The 19,622-nt window shown below is 34.7% G+C and overlaps 1 protein-coding gene across 1 annotated transcript in view; it reads right to left on the reverse strand.

The window, feature by feature from the left end:
* The window catches only part of LOC145678582 (aminopeptidase N-like), a 94,332-nt gene that overhangs the window by 22,231 nt on the left and 52,479 nt on the right, over nt 1-19,622 (reverse strand). Inside the window, exons 10-12 of the mRNA XM_081748898.1 lie at nt 18,037-18,204; nt 11,260-11,403; nt 3,981-4,062 (exon numbers count right to left, since the gene is read on the reverse strand). Coding sequence (XP_081605024.1) covers nt 3,981-4,062; nt 11,260-11,403; nt 18,037-18,204 — 394 coding nt within the window. The remainder of the gene's footprint in view (nt 1-3,980; nt 4,063-11,259; nt 11,404-18,036; nt 18,205-19,622) is intronic.

Raw genomic sequence — 19,622 nt, forward strand, 5'->3', positions numbered from 1 at the left:
ATTTTAACTCGTGCATTTTGTCTCGACTCGAATTTCGAGACGTCTCGACTCGAATTCGAGTCGAGTCGAGTCGAGACAGAGACTGTCGAGTCGAGACAGAAACATATTTTCGAGTCGAGACAACATTTTCTCGAGTAGAGTCGAGACAGGCTTAAATCTCGACTCGACTCGACTCGTGCGCATTCCTACTTGCAAACTAAATTATCTTTATAGTATTTTTGTAAAATACGGTTTATAGTGGAATTTTATAGTAAAAGCTGGTAGTGGGAGGCGATTCCGGACGCTCTTTTTATTAATGCTCTACCTACAACCTGTATGGGACAGAGTTTTACATTGTCGAGGCTTTGACAGGCTCAGTTTTGATCTGAATACTCCCCTGCCGGACGGTATTTTTATTAATAGGAAGTGAACTCTTTCCTCATAGGTATGTGATGTATTAAACTGTGAAATTAGTGACTCGGACTTGACTTTATTTTAGTGTATGCCTCATACCAGGTCAGGGAAAAACACTTTTCCGGAGGATAGTGCAAACATAGTTTCTCTTCTTTCAATTGGCAGCACGAAAAGAAAAGAACAGTATAAGAAAATAAACTCATCTAAATTATTTAACTCAATTGGCAAGGACCATTGTAGAGCATAAAACATTTTAATCATTCTCGCTTTTTACTTTGAAAAAAAAAAAAAAAAAAAAGGACAGTACTCACCCCTCGGAAGAAGAAATACAAAGACAAGCATTCAGATAGATAAAAACACTTTTCATTGCAATACAAACGCTTCCTATTCTCTGTTTTTACAAAAAGCTGATTCATTATTCTTCACTGAACGAAACAATGCTGAGATTGCTTTTCCGCATTTAAAAGGCGAATGATCTATACAAGGAAAGTAACCTATAATTCTTCATTTCTTCGATATTTTATTTCTTGTTTCACTATGAACTACATATTGTCACCGACATTATGCAACATAAACATTATACAGGATGTTCCAAAAATCATGGTCGCTGTTATTTTATACAGGATGACCAGGAATTTAGGACCATTATTACCATCATCATTGGCATTTAGAAATTGGATTATTTTATTTAAATACATATGTTTAGTACAAATATTATAGAAATTTTACACCTTATACAGGGCGACCAAGAAACCACGCCGTTCGCATCACGAGTTTTCCAATATACATATAAATTATCTTTATATTCCCGTGATAATCGCAACTTTTTTCGTATTCGCAACTCTTATTATCTTGTAACTACTATACCGCCGTCTTCGTTCGGTGCCAAAAACATCTAAAAGACCTCGTCTAGATATATCTCCACCAATTCCAATGGACACATTTAATAGCACTCATACAGCTAATGAACAAACGATTTCACAGATTTCAACACCCCTCACCATTAGTGAGCTAATATATGTATATTAACTATCCAACGCCAAAACTTAAAACAGCTTTTCCTCGAGGGAAATGAAGTGACATGTAATATGCACCGATCCTGCCTGTGTTTAGGGAATAACTGTTTAGTGCTTTCTTCCAGTGCCTTAATAGTGCTCCGAAAAGTGAATTTTTTCAGTGTTATTAGTGCTTTTAGTGGTTTTTTGTGTGAACCCTTAGTGTTGCCACCCCCACAAAAAGAAAAATAACCCTTCCCCTTATTTTTTAAACAAGCCAGGGGTGTGTACTGTCCCACGTGGTGTTGTATACAAACTACTTCACATGTATGTTTACAAACACCACCATATGGTTTTACAAGAGGATTCTACACACGAGATGGATTCACTATCACCTGCAGACGACGGACTTTTGGCGACTCCCACGAAGCAGACGACAACAACGGAGCAGCAGCGCCACTGGCGTCCGAGGACACATAAATGTGGTGGCCGACAGCGGACCTGTACCAGTTCTCTATGCCCCTCCTGTTTGCAACGGAACATTAGGACTGCCCTGTCGCGACAAAACGCTGTAACTTTGGCGGAGCAGTTTTGAGAAAAAGAGCCGTAAAGTCGCTACAGATCGGCTAATTTCCTACTTACATCGAAATTCTCTTTGGTATATTTTCAAAAGTATTTGACTCAGCTCAATGCTGGGCCTGGTGAACATAAGTATCGGTGGGGGAAATTCAAAAATGCTTATAGCGACAAAACAATGTAACTCAAGTTAAAGCGTTTTGTCGCGACACGGCAGAGGAGTAACCTAACTCCAGGCCTCTAGTTTGCAACGGGACTCTTGACTTTTCCTGTCCCCTGACCTAGTCTGCTACGGGGCTCTGTCTGGAATCAACCTCAGCCGCTTAGCCTGCTACGGGGCTCTGTGGAGATCCTGTCTGCGACCTTGTGGTCAAAGACTACTTATATCTAACCTTGCAAACTTAGAGAAATTATCTTTATAGTATTTTTTGTAAAATACTGTTTATAGTGGAATTTTATAATAAAAGCCGGTAGTGGCAATCGATTCCGGACGCTCTTTTTCTTCTTTATTTCTTAAGTATATAGAGGTAAAGGTTGTTCAATGGTATTCACCTCTGGTGCTTGGGAGTCTCTAATTAGATTCCAACTCTCGCGAAGTGGGTTTTGTGATGGACATAACACCGTGTGCGTGAATTTACTCGGGAGTTCTTCTGTTTCACCACTTTCCTCATTACACTATTTTTTATTCATTCTTATCATAATCATATCCTTTAACTTACACGGCATAAACGTGGGACGTAAAACTGTAATATCTCATTTTTCTTAAGTATATGAAATCCAGTTCTGTAGTCGCGTAGCATAACGAAAAGCAGAACATTATTCAACAGGTGATATTAAGAATTCCTTTAAAAGAGAAAATGCAGTTATATCAATTCACTAAACTATTGTGATATCAATGATGTTTTGCGTTCATTTGTTTGGAGTGTAATGTTCTCTTTCAGCAGCGAGTCTAATGAGACCTCTCTCATGCCAAAGACGAGAACACTTACCACTTGTTTCAGAGGATCAAAACAGAGGTACCTGGCAACCATTCCTTTCAGTCCAGGTGTGTGAATCTTCACGATAATGAGATCTGATAAAATCGGAATGCAAATACTGTGGCAAAATCGTGACAAACAATACCAAAATGTAGTCGTGGCAAACAATACAATGGCAAACAAAACGCCACCAAATCGAAAGAGTTGTAGCAAAAACAACCCTTGTTGAAACAAGGTCTTTTTTTTTTTCAGAAAAATGAATAGAAAGCTGCATGTTTATGTATGTTTTGGAAGGTATTAGAGAAACTTATAAAGAAACAGATTTGCAAAGTTTCTCATACCGTGTACTGAAGAAAGCTTTCTTTTCATTCTTCAGAGAAATTTTGTGTTTTGACAAGGGTTATTTTCCGAAAAGCCCCTCAATTGGTATTAAAAATGGATATTTTAAATTAGATTATAGGCAGACTTAATCATCATCATCATCAAGAGCAATGTTGCGATGCAAAAATGGACTAGCTTACTGTTTGAAAAACTTGCACTACCCACCATATTCAACTGACCTGGCCTCATCAGACTACCACCTACTACCAAATTTAAAGAAACACTTGAAGGGGCAAAAATTCGCCACCATTTCTGAAGCAATTACAGCAGTAAACCCATGGTTTGACACTAAACCAAAAGTTTTATTTAGAGGGCCTAAATAAATTGCAAGCTCAAAGCGAAAAATGCATCGAATTGAAGGGAGAGTATGTTGAATAAATCCATCAAAGAAATTTAATTTTGTCTTTTTTTTCTTAGTAAAGCTAAGAACTTATCAGCACCCCTTCGTATTTTTAGAATATTTTCTTCGTATTGATTGGGAAGATACGCGACTTTGTGACTACTAATGCTATTAGTAACGACATATTACAACTGTCAATGACTTACGTATTTATGATGTGGATACCGCGTAATTTTCTTCTGGTAAAAATAGTAAGATGAGAGAAATAACATACAGAAGTAATATTCTTATTTTAGTAAAATACAGTTTTAAGTTTACCTGTTGCAATTCTGTTTCGGTGTTCATTAATTCCCCGATATCAGTTATTATGTTTGAAATGATTCCAAAGGTGGATGTCGACCTGAAATGCAGGAAACAATATTCAAAATACACGTAAAACCAAACTGTAAGGGTGATATAATATTGTCAATAAATCAGACCATAATGTTCATTGTTTATCTCCTTTTGTAAACTGACAAGGAGAAAGCAGACTTTGGTAAGAACTTCGGGACCATTTTTTGCAAGGTGATGGTGCACATTTAAAGTGTTCATATTACAAACTGGGAGAGCGCAACAGCCTAATATAGTGAAGAGAAAGAGTCTTAAAGTTTTCGACTGTCGCATATATCGTACGATAGGCAGATTTATTAAGTGGCAGAATCAGTAGCATTTGTGACTCACGTGGCAAGGGTCCTAGTTTCGATTCACGCGGAAGTGAACTGTTTTTTCTTTTTTTTGCTTTAACCAATAAAGTAGCCATTTATAACTACAAGTAAAATATTAATTCACCATATGTTTATAATGCATAAAACAATGGAAATGTTCAAATCAGTTGTAAAACTTGCAATATTTCATGTTAACTAAAACAAAATGTAATATATTCCATAAATATATTGATACTACGAGTTATATTATGGTTACCACAGCGTTGTGGAAAAAATGTTCTTGACGCTTCGTGTCTATCTATATCTCTTGACAGTGTGTGTACTCCAAGCACTGGCACAAATGACACGGGGGATGAGGGGAACATGTCCCTTCCAATCTTGGAACTGAAGGACTGTCCCTCCCAATAATCCGATTTGAAAAGTGTTTTTTGGAGAAAATGTGATGATTTGTGTCCGATTGCAACAAAGGAAAGTGAGATGAAATTGATGTCCACCCAGAATAAGCCTCAAATATGCCCACCTCCCAATGTTGAAGACAACTCTGCTCCCCTGATCCTCCATAGTATTGTTTTTCAACTTCATAAATATTTTGAAAATGGTTTTAAAAAATACGGAAACTGTCTTATCCGTCCTGCCCCCAATGTTGGAGACAGATTTTCGCCGCTTATTACAAGGAGGATGAGGGGGAAATCTCCTTTGGTTATAGTAACATCCAGTATTACCAAAGGGGATTTTCTTCTCATCCTCCTTGTAATGCTCACACTGTCAATAGATGTAGACACGAAGCGTCAAGAACATTTTTTACACAACGACTGTGGTAACAATAATATACTCGTGATATCCATATATTTACTGAACAGGTTGCTAGTTGACATGGAACATTGAAAGATTTTACAACTGATTTGAATATTTCTATTGTTTTAATTCATTATAAACATATGGTGAATTAACATTTTACTTGTAACTACAAGTGGCTACTTTATTGATTGAAGCAAAAAAAAAAAAAAAAAAAAAGCGATTCCAACGGGAATCGAATTCCCGACCCTTGGCACGTGAGTCACAGATGCTACTGGTTCTGCCACGCCGTCACTTCAGAAATTTGCGCAACGTATGACATATGCCGCAAGTCGAAAACTTTAAGACGCTTTTGCTCTGCTATATTAGTCCATTGCGCTCTTCCAGTTTCTAATATGGACAATTTAAATGTGCACTATCACCTTGCAAAAAATGGTCTCAAAGTTCATTTACCAAAGTGTCCTTTCTCCTTGTGAGTTTAAATTCTTATTTTGTAACATCTTAGTTGACACTGATTTCAGTATGAGGATAAAGATAACCAGGCCCGTAGCCAACCCAAAAATGTAGGGGGGCGGAAAAAGTTAGGGGGAGCCGATCAAACCATATTATAGCTCATCGCTATATTATAGTTCATTTGCAAGCCTACCGTGAAAATTTTAGGGGGCAGTTTCTAGACCCCCTGTGAATACGGGCCTGAAGATAACAATTTTGAATGTGTCGGATGTAGCCATTTTTGAATAGTTGTTGAGCAATTAGTAGTATATACTGAGTACTTCATGGATAACACAATCGTCCGTTTCCTCCGTTTTTCTATTGTTCGTAAGTAAAGAGCTTATTCTAAACTCAAAATTATTCGATTCCGAAAGTAATCATATAATAGGTATATCCTGCATTTTCCCTCAGAATTCATGTGTATGTGAAATGAATGTTGAAATGTAGTCGTTCAAACTAGAAAAATATGAAGCATGGAAATATGGCAATAAACACTGGTATTTGTGGGGTCGTTTTGAACCTTTCGATCCAAAAGAATATTGCACAATATTATTGAGAATTGTAAGGAACATTGCAAAATTTAGTAATGCAGGAATGTCATGATTAACCCTTCTTCCTGTACGAAATATGGAACTACTTCCACTTCTCGGATTTATGCCACGAGAACATGTTATTTTTACACAAAATGCTCTTTGGTTTTAGTTTAGATCCTAGTATCTCTATGGTATCTCTTGGTAAATTCAGGTCGTGCACTAAATCATTAAGTTTGTGTTGGCTAAGTGGTACTAGGTTTCCATTGAGCATTGTCAGGTTAGTACGGCACGAATCGGTCGATGATCGTCCTAGGCTTTTTTGTGGTGGCTGCTCAGTTGGTGGGGGAGCTACTGGAATATCATCGCTGCGGAGGTCTGGCTTAGTGGCCAAAATGTTCTGCTTCTGATACGCACTGGCTCGCTAACTTTTCGTAGAATGTTTCGCAATCTTTACTGTGGTTTATTATGTCGTGCCGTGCCACAGGACGGCATTGAACTCCTCTCTACAAACGGCATTGAACTCCTCTCTACACTTTCCAACTCTTCAAGTTTAACAAACCTTCGATTCCTATGGAGCTCACGATCTCCTTTATCTGAAAGTTTCATGCCAAAGTAGTCGAAGTACATTTATTTCACTAAAGTAGTTACACGTTGTCTGTTTTGCTGTTGTATAAAAGCCCTATATGTAGAAAAACGGATTTGGATTATCTATACATACCGTTTTGACATTTTTCATTCTAAACACACTACTATACGATAGGTCGCACGACATTACATTACAACACTGCAGACTAGTTCCTTCCACCGTGGTTTTGCATTTGTGTATTATCGCACACAACCCTTCTATGCTGTTATCGAGACATCCACTTTGCACAAAACGTGATATGATAGCACAAAACGAATTTCAGTTTCGTACTCATGTCAGTTTTGCCAGTTACTTCAGGATCACCGTTTGCTTCGAAAACAGCTAAACCTTGTATGTTTGTGTAATAAATTTTACATACTTTTATTTTTTTTTCCTATACCAGAGTAATATGAAGTTTATACTTGCACACAAGAGAATCATGCCATTCACGTGTAATGTCACTCAAAGTTACGAAAGGAAAGTGTATGTGCTATCTATATACATAAGTAACTAGATTGATCATATTTCTTGTATTTAAAACCTTGGATTTTGGTAGAAGGCATGGGTGCTTCAGGGATTTACTTACTCAGTAGCATATTAGATTTACTTTCTCATACACAATAGTATTCTATAGTATATACTGTAGTTAATACAGTTATGCATTGTATATACATAAATAATTGTTGTTTTACTAGATATGAAGTGCTGTATGCATTAGGATGTGTTAATTCTAAATTTCGTTTGTGTGTCTTCATTTTGCTCCCTCTTGGAAGATATCCTACGGGCGTATCTGGTGGGAGGTGAATCTTCCAAACCGGGACACTTTTGTGAGAATGGTTTACCTTCACTCCTTTCTACAGTAGAAAGTACCTAACCAGCACTAGAGCCATTTTTTCCATTCCTGTTGGAAGTATAAGTAATAGCTACGAAGATAAGACTCATCTTTGATCCAAAGACTATGTAGGCCTATGAACTATATGCCGTGATATGGTGCACACTATCAATATTAATGTCTACTGTAAATTATACATCTGTAGATATTAATGTATAAGTTATGTAGTGACTGTAATACCGAAAATGGTATTTTAGAATACTGTAATGAGGATAGGAGGTAAATGAGGTAAAAAGTGTTACAACTGGGAGTAGGAACAAACTGTAAGCTGGCGATACACAGTCTTCGAATCAGGACTGTATCGGTCAAAATGGAACTTACGTATCAGCTGAATTAAAATTCATATGTTTAAAGGGGGTCTCTATACGTACATTTAACTTCACCAGAGAAATGTCCAAGATAAATTTTATAACATATATTTGCATGATTAAGGATTTAGTGAATCAGAAATAAAGTATTTATTCATATGAAGAACTAAAAATTGAGAACATTTAGTATAAGAAGAACATTTTTTTGTATTAATGTAGGCGTACTATTGTCTGTGAGTTAATTTCCAAATTTCATTTCATCTATCATAACGATGTTAATAATTCAAAACGAACATACGAGGTGTGATCAAAAAATACGGTGAATAATTTTATTAGAAACAAAGTAATAAACTTACATAGAATTTGATTTAATCTCCTTCAAAGTACTGTCCTTGGCTAGCAATGCATTTATCCCAACGTTTAATCCATGACTGGAAGCATTCTGGAAGGCTTCTTTTGAAGGGACGGACAACTGCTGTCAGGCCTTCTCAATGTCAGGAATGGTGTCAACACGTTTTCCTTTAAACAGGGTTTTAATTTTTGGAAATAGCCAGAACTCACATGGTGCCTTATCTGGAGAGCACAGCGAATGTGGACAAACAGAAATAGTTCTTCGGCCAAAAACTCGCGGATCAAAAGCAATGTTTGGCATGGTGTGTTTTCGTGATGAAGGAGGAAGTCATTGCCCAATAATCGGGAGTTTTAAAATACTTTTCACCGACCGTACGAGATGTTTAGATCTTCTGAAAGCTCTTGTATAGTCATTCGCATGTTTGTACGAATCATTTGTGCCATTTTTAGCACGTTTTCATCTGTTTTTGACATCGAAGGACGTTACGATCATTCCTCTTTTCAATCGACTCATTGCCACTTTTGAACCGCTCATACCACTTATAAACAGTCTTCAATGCTACCGCTCCATCCCTATACTCTGATTTTAACATTTTACGAGTTTCTTTGGGACTTTTTTGCAACTTAAAAATAAAACTTAATGTTGACGCGCGACACACTTCTAACATGTCCTCACTGTTCTGCCTCTAGAAGCCAACTGACACGTCATTATTCGTTCAAACTCGAAACTGACTATTCCAAAGGTTCCGGCTATCAGGCTTACTTGTTAAAATGGATAAAATGTCGATAGATGGCGCTATGCAACTACATTCACTGTACTTTTTGATCACACTATGTATTTATAATTAAATCAGCACTTTTGTACTGGAATTTATTTCTTAAGTACTATGCATAAAGGACCCTTCTATGTTTAATAAAATGTATGAAATAATATTGAAACGAACTAAAGATGCAATAACCAATTGAAGAGTTAAGGTCTTGTAGGTGGGTATTTAAGATTTGTGATTTCATCAGCCTATGTAGTGTAAGAAGATCAGGACAGAATCAGGATTATCCACAGATTATTTATTGTGTATAAAATTATGTGCAGGAGTTGGAGGGAGATTGAAGCATCTCCTTTGTGAAACGATGTGTTACATAAATGAATATTTCAAGTTGTCATATACTAGCAAACAGAGTAGCAGATCACTTGCATTTTCAAGTGGTGATAATGATAAATAAAAAAAAATCAAGAGATTGGCTGAAAGATTGAAACGTAAAACTAACGCTTACATAATCTTAATTTTTCAGGAGATCGAAAAACTTATTTTGTCTGGGTTTTCTCTTTGTATTTTACAGGGACATAATTAGTTTAAATTACAAGTTTAGTAAAACAGAATCTATTCGACAGTGCATAAGAATAGTTTAGTTTAGGGGAAGAGTTATTTATTAGAGGACTTTCTCAAATACAGCTCATGCGATTTTGTTGACATTTTATGAACAATTATATCATTAATAACTCTTATATATGACATGTCACTTCTTACGAAGGAATCCACAATGGATAGTTTATTTTTAGGGAAGAGTATTCTTCGGGTGAAGTTTTCTGAAAACGTTTTATAATTTTCATCATATTTCACAGCAAACCCTTTATTTTAACCTAACACCAGATCAGAAGTAACCTGGTCATTTTTCAGAATGAAAATTCTTATAAACATATCAGATGATTTCATCAGTGGCACTGCTTAATATCTTTCTAATATAGTTCTGTTGCTTTACACAAAAATCACCTTCTCCCTTCAACTTCTCTGAAATTAAGTTCTAGTTTTAAAAAGGAAGTTCCTGGAAGTGAAAATGTCAATACTTCTGTTGCTTTACACAAAAACCCCTTCTCTCTTCAACTTCTCTGAAATTAAATTCTAACTTTAGAAAGGAGTTTTCTGGAAGTGAAAATGTCAATACTTCTGTTGCTTTACACAAAACTCCCTTCTCTCTTCAACTTCTCTGAAATTAAATTCTAACTTTAGAAAGGAGTTTCCTGGAAGTGAAAATGTCAATACTTCTGTTGCTTTACACAAAACTCCCCTTCTCTCTTCAACTTCTCTGAAATCAAGTTCTAGTTTTAAAAATGGAATTGCCTGAAAATGAAAATGTCAATCTAACTAGTTAACTGTATGGCCTGTGAAACCCGAAGGTTCAACTCCGTATTCACAGAAGCACATTCTTGATGTCACCAGTCTCTACTTTGTATTGTTATTTTTCCGATATCCATCTAAGATTCTATTATTCTTGTATCTGTGCCTAGGTCTTGCCAATGCTCTTTTCCGATTCCATGTAAAATTTTCAAACTGTTCCTATTTTCTTCCATTCTGAGAAGTGTGACTCTACAAAAAAAGAAATTGCTGATAAGGTACCTGAATGCACAGAAATAACTAGCTTGCATTGAGAGGAAAATAAATCAGAACAAGTATATAAAGGAAGCAAATTAATAATAATATTATATATTTTTGTGGCCTTTTAAATGTAGCCATAAACTTCATAAATATTGCAATTCACAATTGAGAAACGTGGCTTTACTAGTAAGGGTAGTAAATCTCGAGTAACTGTGAAATAAGATAAATATAGAATTTGAAGGGTATTTGAAATACTACGATGAAACATAGTGGCGAATCACAAAGATTTTCTGACAAGTTTAATTTTTTAGAAAGAGTTCCATGATTATATCGTAAATATCATTGAGAGCATATTCTATTTCACAATATTTTGCAAGATTTGAAACGCTAAACTCTCCAAACCTTAACATCGCAGTATTATCAACTTTTTATAATTAGATAAAAAAACTAAGTAAATTTTATGGATGATGACTCTTACTATGCGTTGCATAATCAAACAATATGTTATATATGTAAAATACTTACAAATCATTTAATTCCATAAAATGTTGTGTGAGAAATTTTAAAGCAATGCCAAATCCCGCTTCTCTCCTGGAGACGGAGGTAAATACAGTCGTAATATCTTGGCTCTTGATTGGTGATTCTTTCTCCAGAAGATAATTGAGGTATCTGGAAATATATTTACAAGTTTCTCTGTATGTGGTCTATCACACAGTGCTAATTGAGGTTAGAAATCCTAATAACTAAAACCATAACTAATTCACGAGTATCGTGACTAAACGTAAAATTTGAGATTACAGCATCTCTCACCTATTATTGACTCGTCTCACGAATTTTTCAATAAGATGGAACTGCATACATGAAGGTATCTTCGCAAAGTTTCAACTTGTCAGCCAATACAACGCGCTTATTATCTGGGCTATAGACTGTGGAAATCAGGAAATGAATTTCCGGCTAAGCAGTCATTGCTAAGACTTGTCAATGACTGAAAAATACTTTTAACAAAACTGAAAATTTCTTATCCATATTAAATTAAAGTTGGATTTGGGTGTAATGTTTTAAATATGCATGGTCAGTTATTATTCTCGTATGTTCATACGCATCAATCAACGTAATGGTACGTAAATCTAGTATTCGTGATAAAGAGCAGTTTTAAAAGATTATAACTAAATCTTGCAGCGCATTCTGAAAAGTAATGCCTTCCATATCTTTATGTGACAATGGTTGAAGTGTCGGTGTAAAACAAACACGTGTATATTACTAAAACTCCAGCGATTGAGGTATCGGTGTAAAACAAATGCATATACAAAAATAATATATGTCAATATTAATAGAACTTTCATTAATCTACAGAGGACAATGATTATTTTCCCATATAATGACTGTGGCAATCAGCACAATTCTGCCAAATGTGTGAAAAGTTTTATAATTCCGTCTTTGTAAAATTATTCATCTTTATGATGGAACCACAACCTGAATTCCTGCTTTACTGAATCGTCAAAATCAAAATAAAGTACTCTTAGGTGTTCCTTAAGATTCAGAAAAATGTTAAAATCTGATGTAGCTAGAGTTGGTCTGTATACAGTATGAGGTATGACATTCAGACTAAGGCGTTGAATCTTCCTAGTTGTCATAGCATTAGCATAGCGGGGAGCATTTGTGGACAAATTCAACAAATCCGCACTTTCAGTTTGTGAGAGTACTACAGTACTGATTACAATCGATGGAACTGCCTTTAAGCATAAATTCCATATGCACTATATCATGAATGTTTCAGAAGACTGTCACCATAACTTTGCCTGCCAATGATACAGCTATAAACTTTTTACAGGCAATCCTTTGTGGCGATACTCTATTCAGATACTCTTGCTTTTATTTTCAAAATGTTCCACCCAAGTTTCAACACCTACGACAAGAGTGTCAAGAACTTAAAACCTTCGTGTTCATGGCTCAGAAGCAATTGTTTTCAAATGTCCGTCCTGTGCTGTTTCATGTCGAGAGTAAGATGTTCCGACATTCACCATGCACAAACTTTTCCATAACATAGATTCATGATATACCATACTTCATAGCAAACCCTATTTGCGTGATGCGCCAGTTCTCTCGGATCAGTTCATCGACATGATTGCGATATGTTGTTTATCAGTTGGAGTGTGTGGTCTTTCACTTCATTGTTTGTCATTCAACGTGAATTTCGTTCCCGTGGGGTTTTCTGTGCAAGTACAGACAGTCCAACATGTTACTGTACTGATGTCTACATAGTCCTTCGAGGCATTTTTGTACTTTGCAATGTTTGCATTTCTGTTAAATTCATTTCTAACAATTCACTAAGTGCCTTAATATTGTTTGCATTCAAGAACTTTATGTTCTGGTGCATGTAATCTGTATGCATCTTGTGAAATTTCTCTTTTGATAATTTTGTTTTCTTTTGTAATTTTTTAATACCTGACAATGAGGTAGGATTTGAGTAATTATATTCTTGATAACTTTGTCATAATTTTGATATTTTATATTCTTTCTAATTTGTAAATATGTTTGCTACTACGTGATTCCCGTACTTTACCATTATATGATTTTACTTTAGGTGCATTAAAAGATAAAATAATAAAAACTATCTGCGAATTTATCGATGAAGAATAATTAAATATTAATGTTACACTTGTTGATAAAATATCCATTTGTCATCACCACTAACGCCACGACGCTTTAAAATATTATTCATTTCTTCTGCACGCGATTGATGTACTGCATATCCAAGAACTAAAATAATTTTACGTATATCGAAATTTATCTTCCAAGGATACTGCTTGCAACATACCAAATATTGGTGCTAAGATTAAAGGCAAAATCACCCAACCTTCCTGTAGTATAGTATTTTTTTCTTAAGCGCAATGCGGTGTTGGAAAAAAAGTCCGCATAACCTTTTATTAAAGTTATTTCTTATGTCTATTAAAAGTTATTTCTTATGTAAATTCAAAGGAATGTTCCCTTTTGTGAAATGGTACTTACTAAATTGCACGAAGAATGTTATAGAATAATATTTGTTTCTGTTTAACAGATTTACATTTGCATAAGCTACGGGGAGTGCCAATGTGTTGCTTCACCTTCAACATCTTGATAACAACTAAGCGTATACTGTTGAATGTGCTTCTTTTACGCTAGCATACACATACATTGTTTTATAAGGAAAATTATTTGTACGTATTCTTAATACATCGTTTATTTTCTGCTTTAAGTCAAATAATAAATAAATGTGATGATTACGTGCTACTTCTTCAAACATATACACAATTTGCTTACTTTGACGAGGCAGTTTGTCTAAGCAAATATTGCTTTTTTAAAAAATGTATTGTCTGAATTTTTAAACACAGTGATATAAAACTAATATTATGTGCATGTTTTCTTTTAGGAAATAAATTTTGTACAATAAATATTATAGTTAATTTATTATGATGTGCATATTTAGTAAATAAATTAGGAAGATTACATCTTATCTCAGACATGAAGTTATCTCTTATTAATGATGAATTTTCTTCAATGTGAAATGTGTTCGTTTCTGGAATTCCCTTTTCAATTCTTATATTTAGATTTAAATCTAACTTTGGTATCACTGCACAGCAGCAGCATACTATTTCATGAAATGAAGTAATAAACATATTTTTACGTTTATCAAATGAACAGTTTAGAAAATTTGTTTTGCCAGGCCTTGAAGGATCGGGAATTAAAATTGTAGGATTATTAAAATTCAACATCTTATTGTTAAATAAATAAACAATTGGAATAGATACTTTCATATATATATATATATATATATATATATATATATATATATATATATATATATATATATATATATATATATATATATATATATATATATATATAACGCATGAATAATTGTAATAGATACTCTCACATTTATTCTTATATTCATGAACCCATTCATACATTTGGTGACTCATATTTGGCATATAGTTCAACAGCTTCCAACGGAAACATCCACATGTTCACATGGGGAAGTTCAGTTACAGCCTCAATCTGAACTCACGAATATGGCAATGCTTTAAAACAGTGGTACGAAGACCAGATGTCTTATAGTCTGAAATGTCGATTAACATGCTATTTTGGGCACTGCTCTTTCTATTCGAGTATTCAGTATAATGGCGATGCTGTGCTAGATGCTCGAGGTATTCCCTCTAATATTCCGAGATACAGTTCAAGTTAAGCTTAAAGAAGGTTTTATGTCGAACAACTTTGACGTTTCATTGTGTCAGTACCAGCGAAAAGAATAGTGCGATGAAGTACAACAAAGAGCGTTGTTTGACTTGAAGCAGAAGGGTGCTGACGTTGTGTTATATCCTAATACCATCTTTCACGGATGTCTAACAGCAGATCTAAAATTCAAGGATCTGAAAGTGAGAATCCTACTAATACGTCGGTGGTGGAATCACGAGATTTTATGTCGATTGCCCGGTAACGTCATGTAATCTCGTTATAAAGCATGCTGTTATGTTGTCGAGCGGAAGTATTGAATCGATCTGACTATCTTCAATATAGTTAGATAAGTTACTTTTTAATGGATGCAATTCTTTATTCAGTGTATATTTTTTTATTATTTTCATGTTTTGAATGTTATTTTCGTATATTTTGTTTGTTGTTGCCATCAGAACACCTTATTCGTATTGCTTTTGCATTCTCTTATTTTATGGCCACGATTGCAATAAATTAAGTTGCGACCACGTAAATAATTTCATCAATTATCAAAGCCTATGTCGTATGTTTGTTACTTAAAACTTCGTAGACGTCCATACATAATGCATATGAAATTTATAAACTAACATGCACACACACACACACCTACAACACGTCCATATATATATATATATATATATATATATATATATATATATATATATATATATATATATATATATATATATATATATATGTCAATAATTAATAAATCAAGATAAAATAACGAATGATATCCGGAGATAGTAAGCAGAAATATACAGGGTGTTAATGAACTAAACCGACAAACTGTAAGAGGTGATTCTTCACATAAAAATAAGAGAAAAAGTTCATACGGACCTATGGCGAAAAATGCATAGTTTCAGAGCTAGGGCTATCCAAAATGGCAAAACAGCCAAATTTCAAGAGGCCCTATTTCGAATTCGAGAGACTGTGGATGGTGGTCCTTTTCAGCGTAAAGGAAGCCACGCATACGCAATTGAAAAATGCACATTTCATTAATGTTCAATGGGTGTACAGATTATTCCCTGCAGGGTGAAATTTCCAGTCATGCCATCAACCGAATTTTGAGATATGCTCTGATTTTATGATTGGTCCAAAGTAGGCAAACGATAAGCCTCGATAGCAGTGAGCACGGAATCCTTTGACGTGATGTCGGAAGTGTTAAGGATCGTCAGCCACATGGTCTCTCGTTCTCGGGAAAACGCATGGTGCGATGTTTTCTTTCACGCTTATAAGTGAAGGAAACGTGAAATATACCGTCACGTAATACAGGTACATATCATCACACGATATTCCAAGCACAAACAACATGGAGATGTCGGTTTCTAACACTTCTGCTTTCCCTTCGAAGCATTGGATGTCCATTGTTGCCAAAGTTACCCCCTGCCTACTTTGGACTCTTCTTGAAATCAAGGTATATCTGAAAACTCTATTGAAAACATATCTGAGAATTACACCCTGTAGGGAATACCATCTATACCTACTAAAAATTTATGAAATATGCATTTTTGGATTGTATATGCGTGGCTTCCTTTACGCTGATTAGAACCATCATCCACAGTTTCTTGAATTCGAAATAGGTCCTATGGAAATTTGGCCTTTTCGTGATTTTGGACAGGGCCCTAGCTTTGAAACAATGCACTTTTCGCCATAAGTCCATATGAACTTTTTATCTTATTTTGATGTGAGGAACAACCTCTTACAGTTTGTTGGTATAGTTCATTAACATCCTGTATAAATAATTATGTAAAATATAAAAATATTTATTTTAAAAATTAGATAAATATCTGACAGACATGTAATATGTAAATTTATATCCTATACATATGTAACTTAAAATATGAGACCCAAGTTTCATTTATTAAGTTTACGTTTAGTACTATTATGTAAAAGCAGATTACAATATTTTACAGACCAGACTTATTACATAAATTGTATTAGTAGTACAATTTATGTTAGTTTTTTGGGGAGCCATATACAACAAGAATAATAGAAAACATAGAATAATGGTATAACGACGTTAATTAAAACGTCATGAAATGATTTTTTTTTGGTAGTTAAATAAACAATTATTAAGTTGTTTTTAGGTATTCAGGCATATCTAGATAGAATAACGTTTATTCGTGAGAAAATACAAATCTTCTAGTCCGAACCAGGTAAATAGTAAGTAATCATAGAACAATAATTGTGTGCAAAGTGAAATAATCTTGTTACAAAGGATACAAATATAGAAAACTATCAGAGGGCGCAAGTAATTGATCGCTCTGCTTGCCTCGTAGGGCCCCTTATCATGAAGCTTGGGAGAGTCGCTCAAAGCTTTTGAATACAATGTACGTAATTTTTACACAATTGAAAATATTATTTAAAAAAAAAAAACATAAGAAAAAAGTTTGTTGTTTGGGGAACTTGAGGAAATGCTTACGAAATGATCGCCATTGAATTATGAATTCTCGCACAATAAGACAAAACTGGCAAGTTAAATGGTGGCCACTTCGTAAACACTGACCCACAAGGAAATATTTTTCCAAGAAACGTTTTGTTTTACCATGATATATCAAAACTACACATCTTACCATTGAACATTTTTGGCTGGTTCCTCAAGAACCCCACAACAATTTGCACTTGTCGCGCCTTCTAACATTTTTCTGTCTCACTTTTTGTTTCATCCTTTTATCTCCAGTCGCTTATTATTCACAGAACACTTGGATATTTCTTCTGAATATACAAGAACTGACAATTAAATGATTTCATGAACTGTGCCAAACATGAAAAACTTTCCCTACGCAAATTGTTTGTTTTCCATTATATTTCCAATGATATAAAAAGTCATACCTAGGTACTTAATAATTTTAGGTTATTCCGCTGTGTCTAATGATACGGGACTCGTACGGACAAGTAGAGCACTCCACTTGATGCGCCGAGATATTCCTTTCTCACTATTGTTTTATATATTTACATATTTTTTTGTGATTTATAGGCATTGGACGTTTTATTTTAAACTTCCGGTATAGCTATATATATCAATAGATAGATAGATGTTGCTAGTACCTCTCTAGGATCGTCTCGTTAATGCTACACCCAAGAGCATTCATTATAAAGTCTCTTTCATTGCGTCCCTCACCTTCCAAATATCTTTGCCACAGAAAATCCCATTCTTTTGGTCCTCCATATCTAACTGCTGTGCAATAAATGGTAATTTTAAGGTCAGGAGTTACACTGGAAAAGATTAATAGTTTCAATTTTACTTAATTAGCATTGAGTTAAGAATCTACTCTATTTAATCAACTATACACAATTATTCTTTCGTTAGACATCAGGTCAAGTATGTTTTCATAATTAGAAATAAAAAACGTCTTTTGGCGAAAGAAACCAGCAAAGTGTTTATTAATAACATTTTACATAACAATCCTTTAACTGACTTTTCAGCTGTTTATCAGATTTGCAACTTCTGGCTTATCAAATGTAACAGTCATTACCGGAAATTAAGAGGCAAAATTTCTGTATTTAAAATATATCAGGTGGAGTTGACAGATAAACTTTTAAAAATATATTTTGTAAAGTTTACATTTTCGTGATCATGCCTTCCAGGCTAAAGAAAGTGAATGAAAATGTATCGATCAATAAGTGATAATGATGGAATGGTAAAGTGGGAGAAAACGGAAGAATATTCACGGACATAATGTTTACAAACATAAACACATATAACTAATATTAAGTTAGTGACTTATACCACTAAGATGAGCGTTCTATCAAAGTAAGCAATTGCACACTCTTAGATGTTTTTGATTCCCATTACTATTCAACTTATAATCGTCTCTTTCCTAGTATATATAATTTCAAAAGTATTCTTTGGATATCTATCATACATAAGAAGGCATGTTATTTTGCTGCATCGTCGGATTACCAGACTAGAAGTATAAGATATTTGCAAATGGTGTATCGGAAAATGAAACCTAGAAGCTCAAGAAGAATTTAAATTAAGATCATAATACATGATATCTGTAGTGCTAAATATTTTACATAGATTTTCTCGAAACACTCTAGTTTCCTTTCACATTTTAGTCCACCAATCATTAAACTGAACATTTAAATTAGACCTTAAATTTTTTACCTTCTAGTGGTACACTGTTCTCTAATTTTTGGCTCCCCAGGAACGTATGTAGAGGCGTAGCACTAGCAATTTTAATGTGAAAAATGTAGAATGTAACGATATCCGTAGAATATCAATACCACATCATAGCACTAAGTAAAAATAAAAATAGGGAAATTTTGTAACGTAAGTAGGTAACCCTGTCTTTCTTTCACATTATAATATTATTGTATTGAAAAATATTAGTGTCTGGAAGAAGAAATATGATGCGAGAAAGAGATGTGATTTGGAAGAAGAGATATGATGAGAATTATCCAAGCCAGTGGCTACGCCAGAAGGGGTGGTGGCTATTCCTGTCCTCCAGAGCATCGCCGGCTACGATGTCTCATGGTAGAAATAAGACAAGGTAAGTCCATCACCGAACGCGTTTGCGTCCTACTCGCGCAATGACGTCACCTTCGACACACGCTCGGGAAAGGAGTCGCTCTGTCGTCTGCTTGCTCCCGTATATTCTCTTTGGAATCTCAATGTGAAATTACTGTTT

Source organism: Thermobia domestica, chromosome 2 (genome assembly GCF_964235325.1).
Source record: "Thermobia domestica chromosome 2, izTheDome1.hap1.1, whole genome shotgun sequence".
In the NCBI taxonomy this organism is placed as follows: Eukaryota; Metazoa; Arthropoda; class Insecta; order Zygentoma; family Lepismatidae; genus Thermobia; species Thermobia domestica.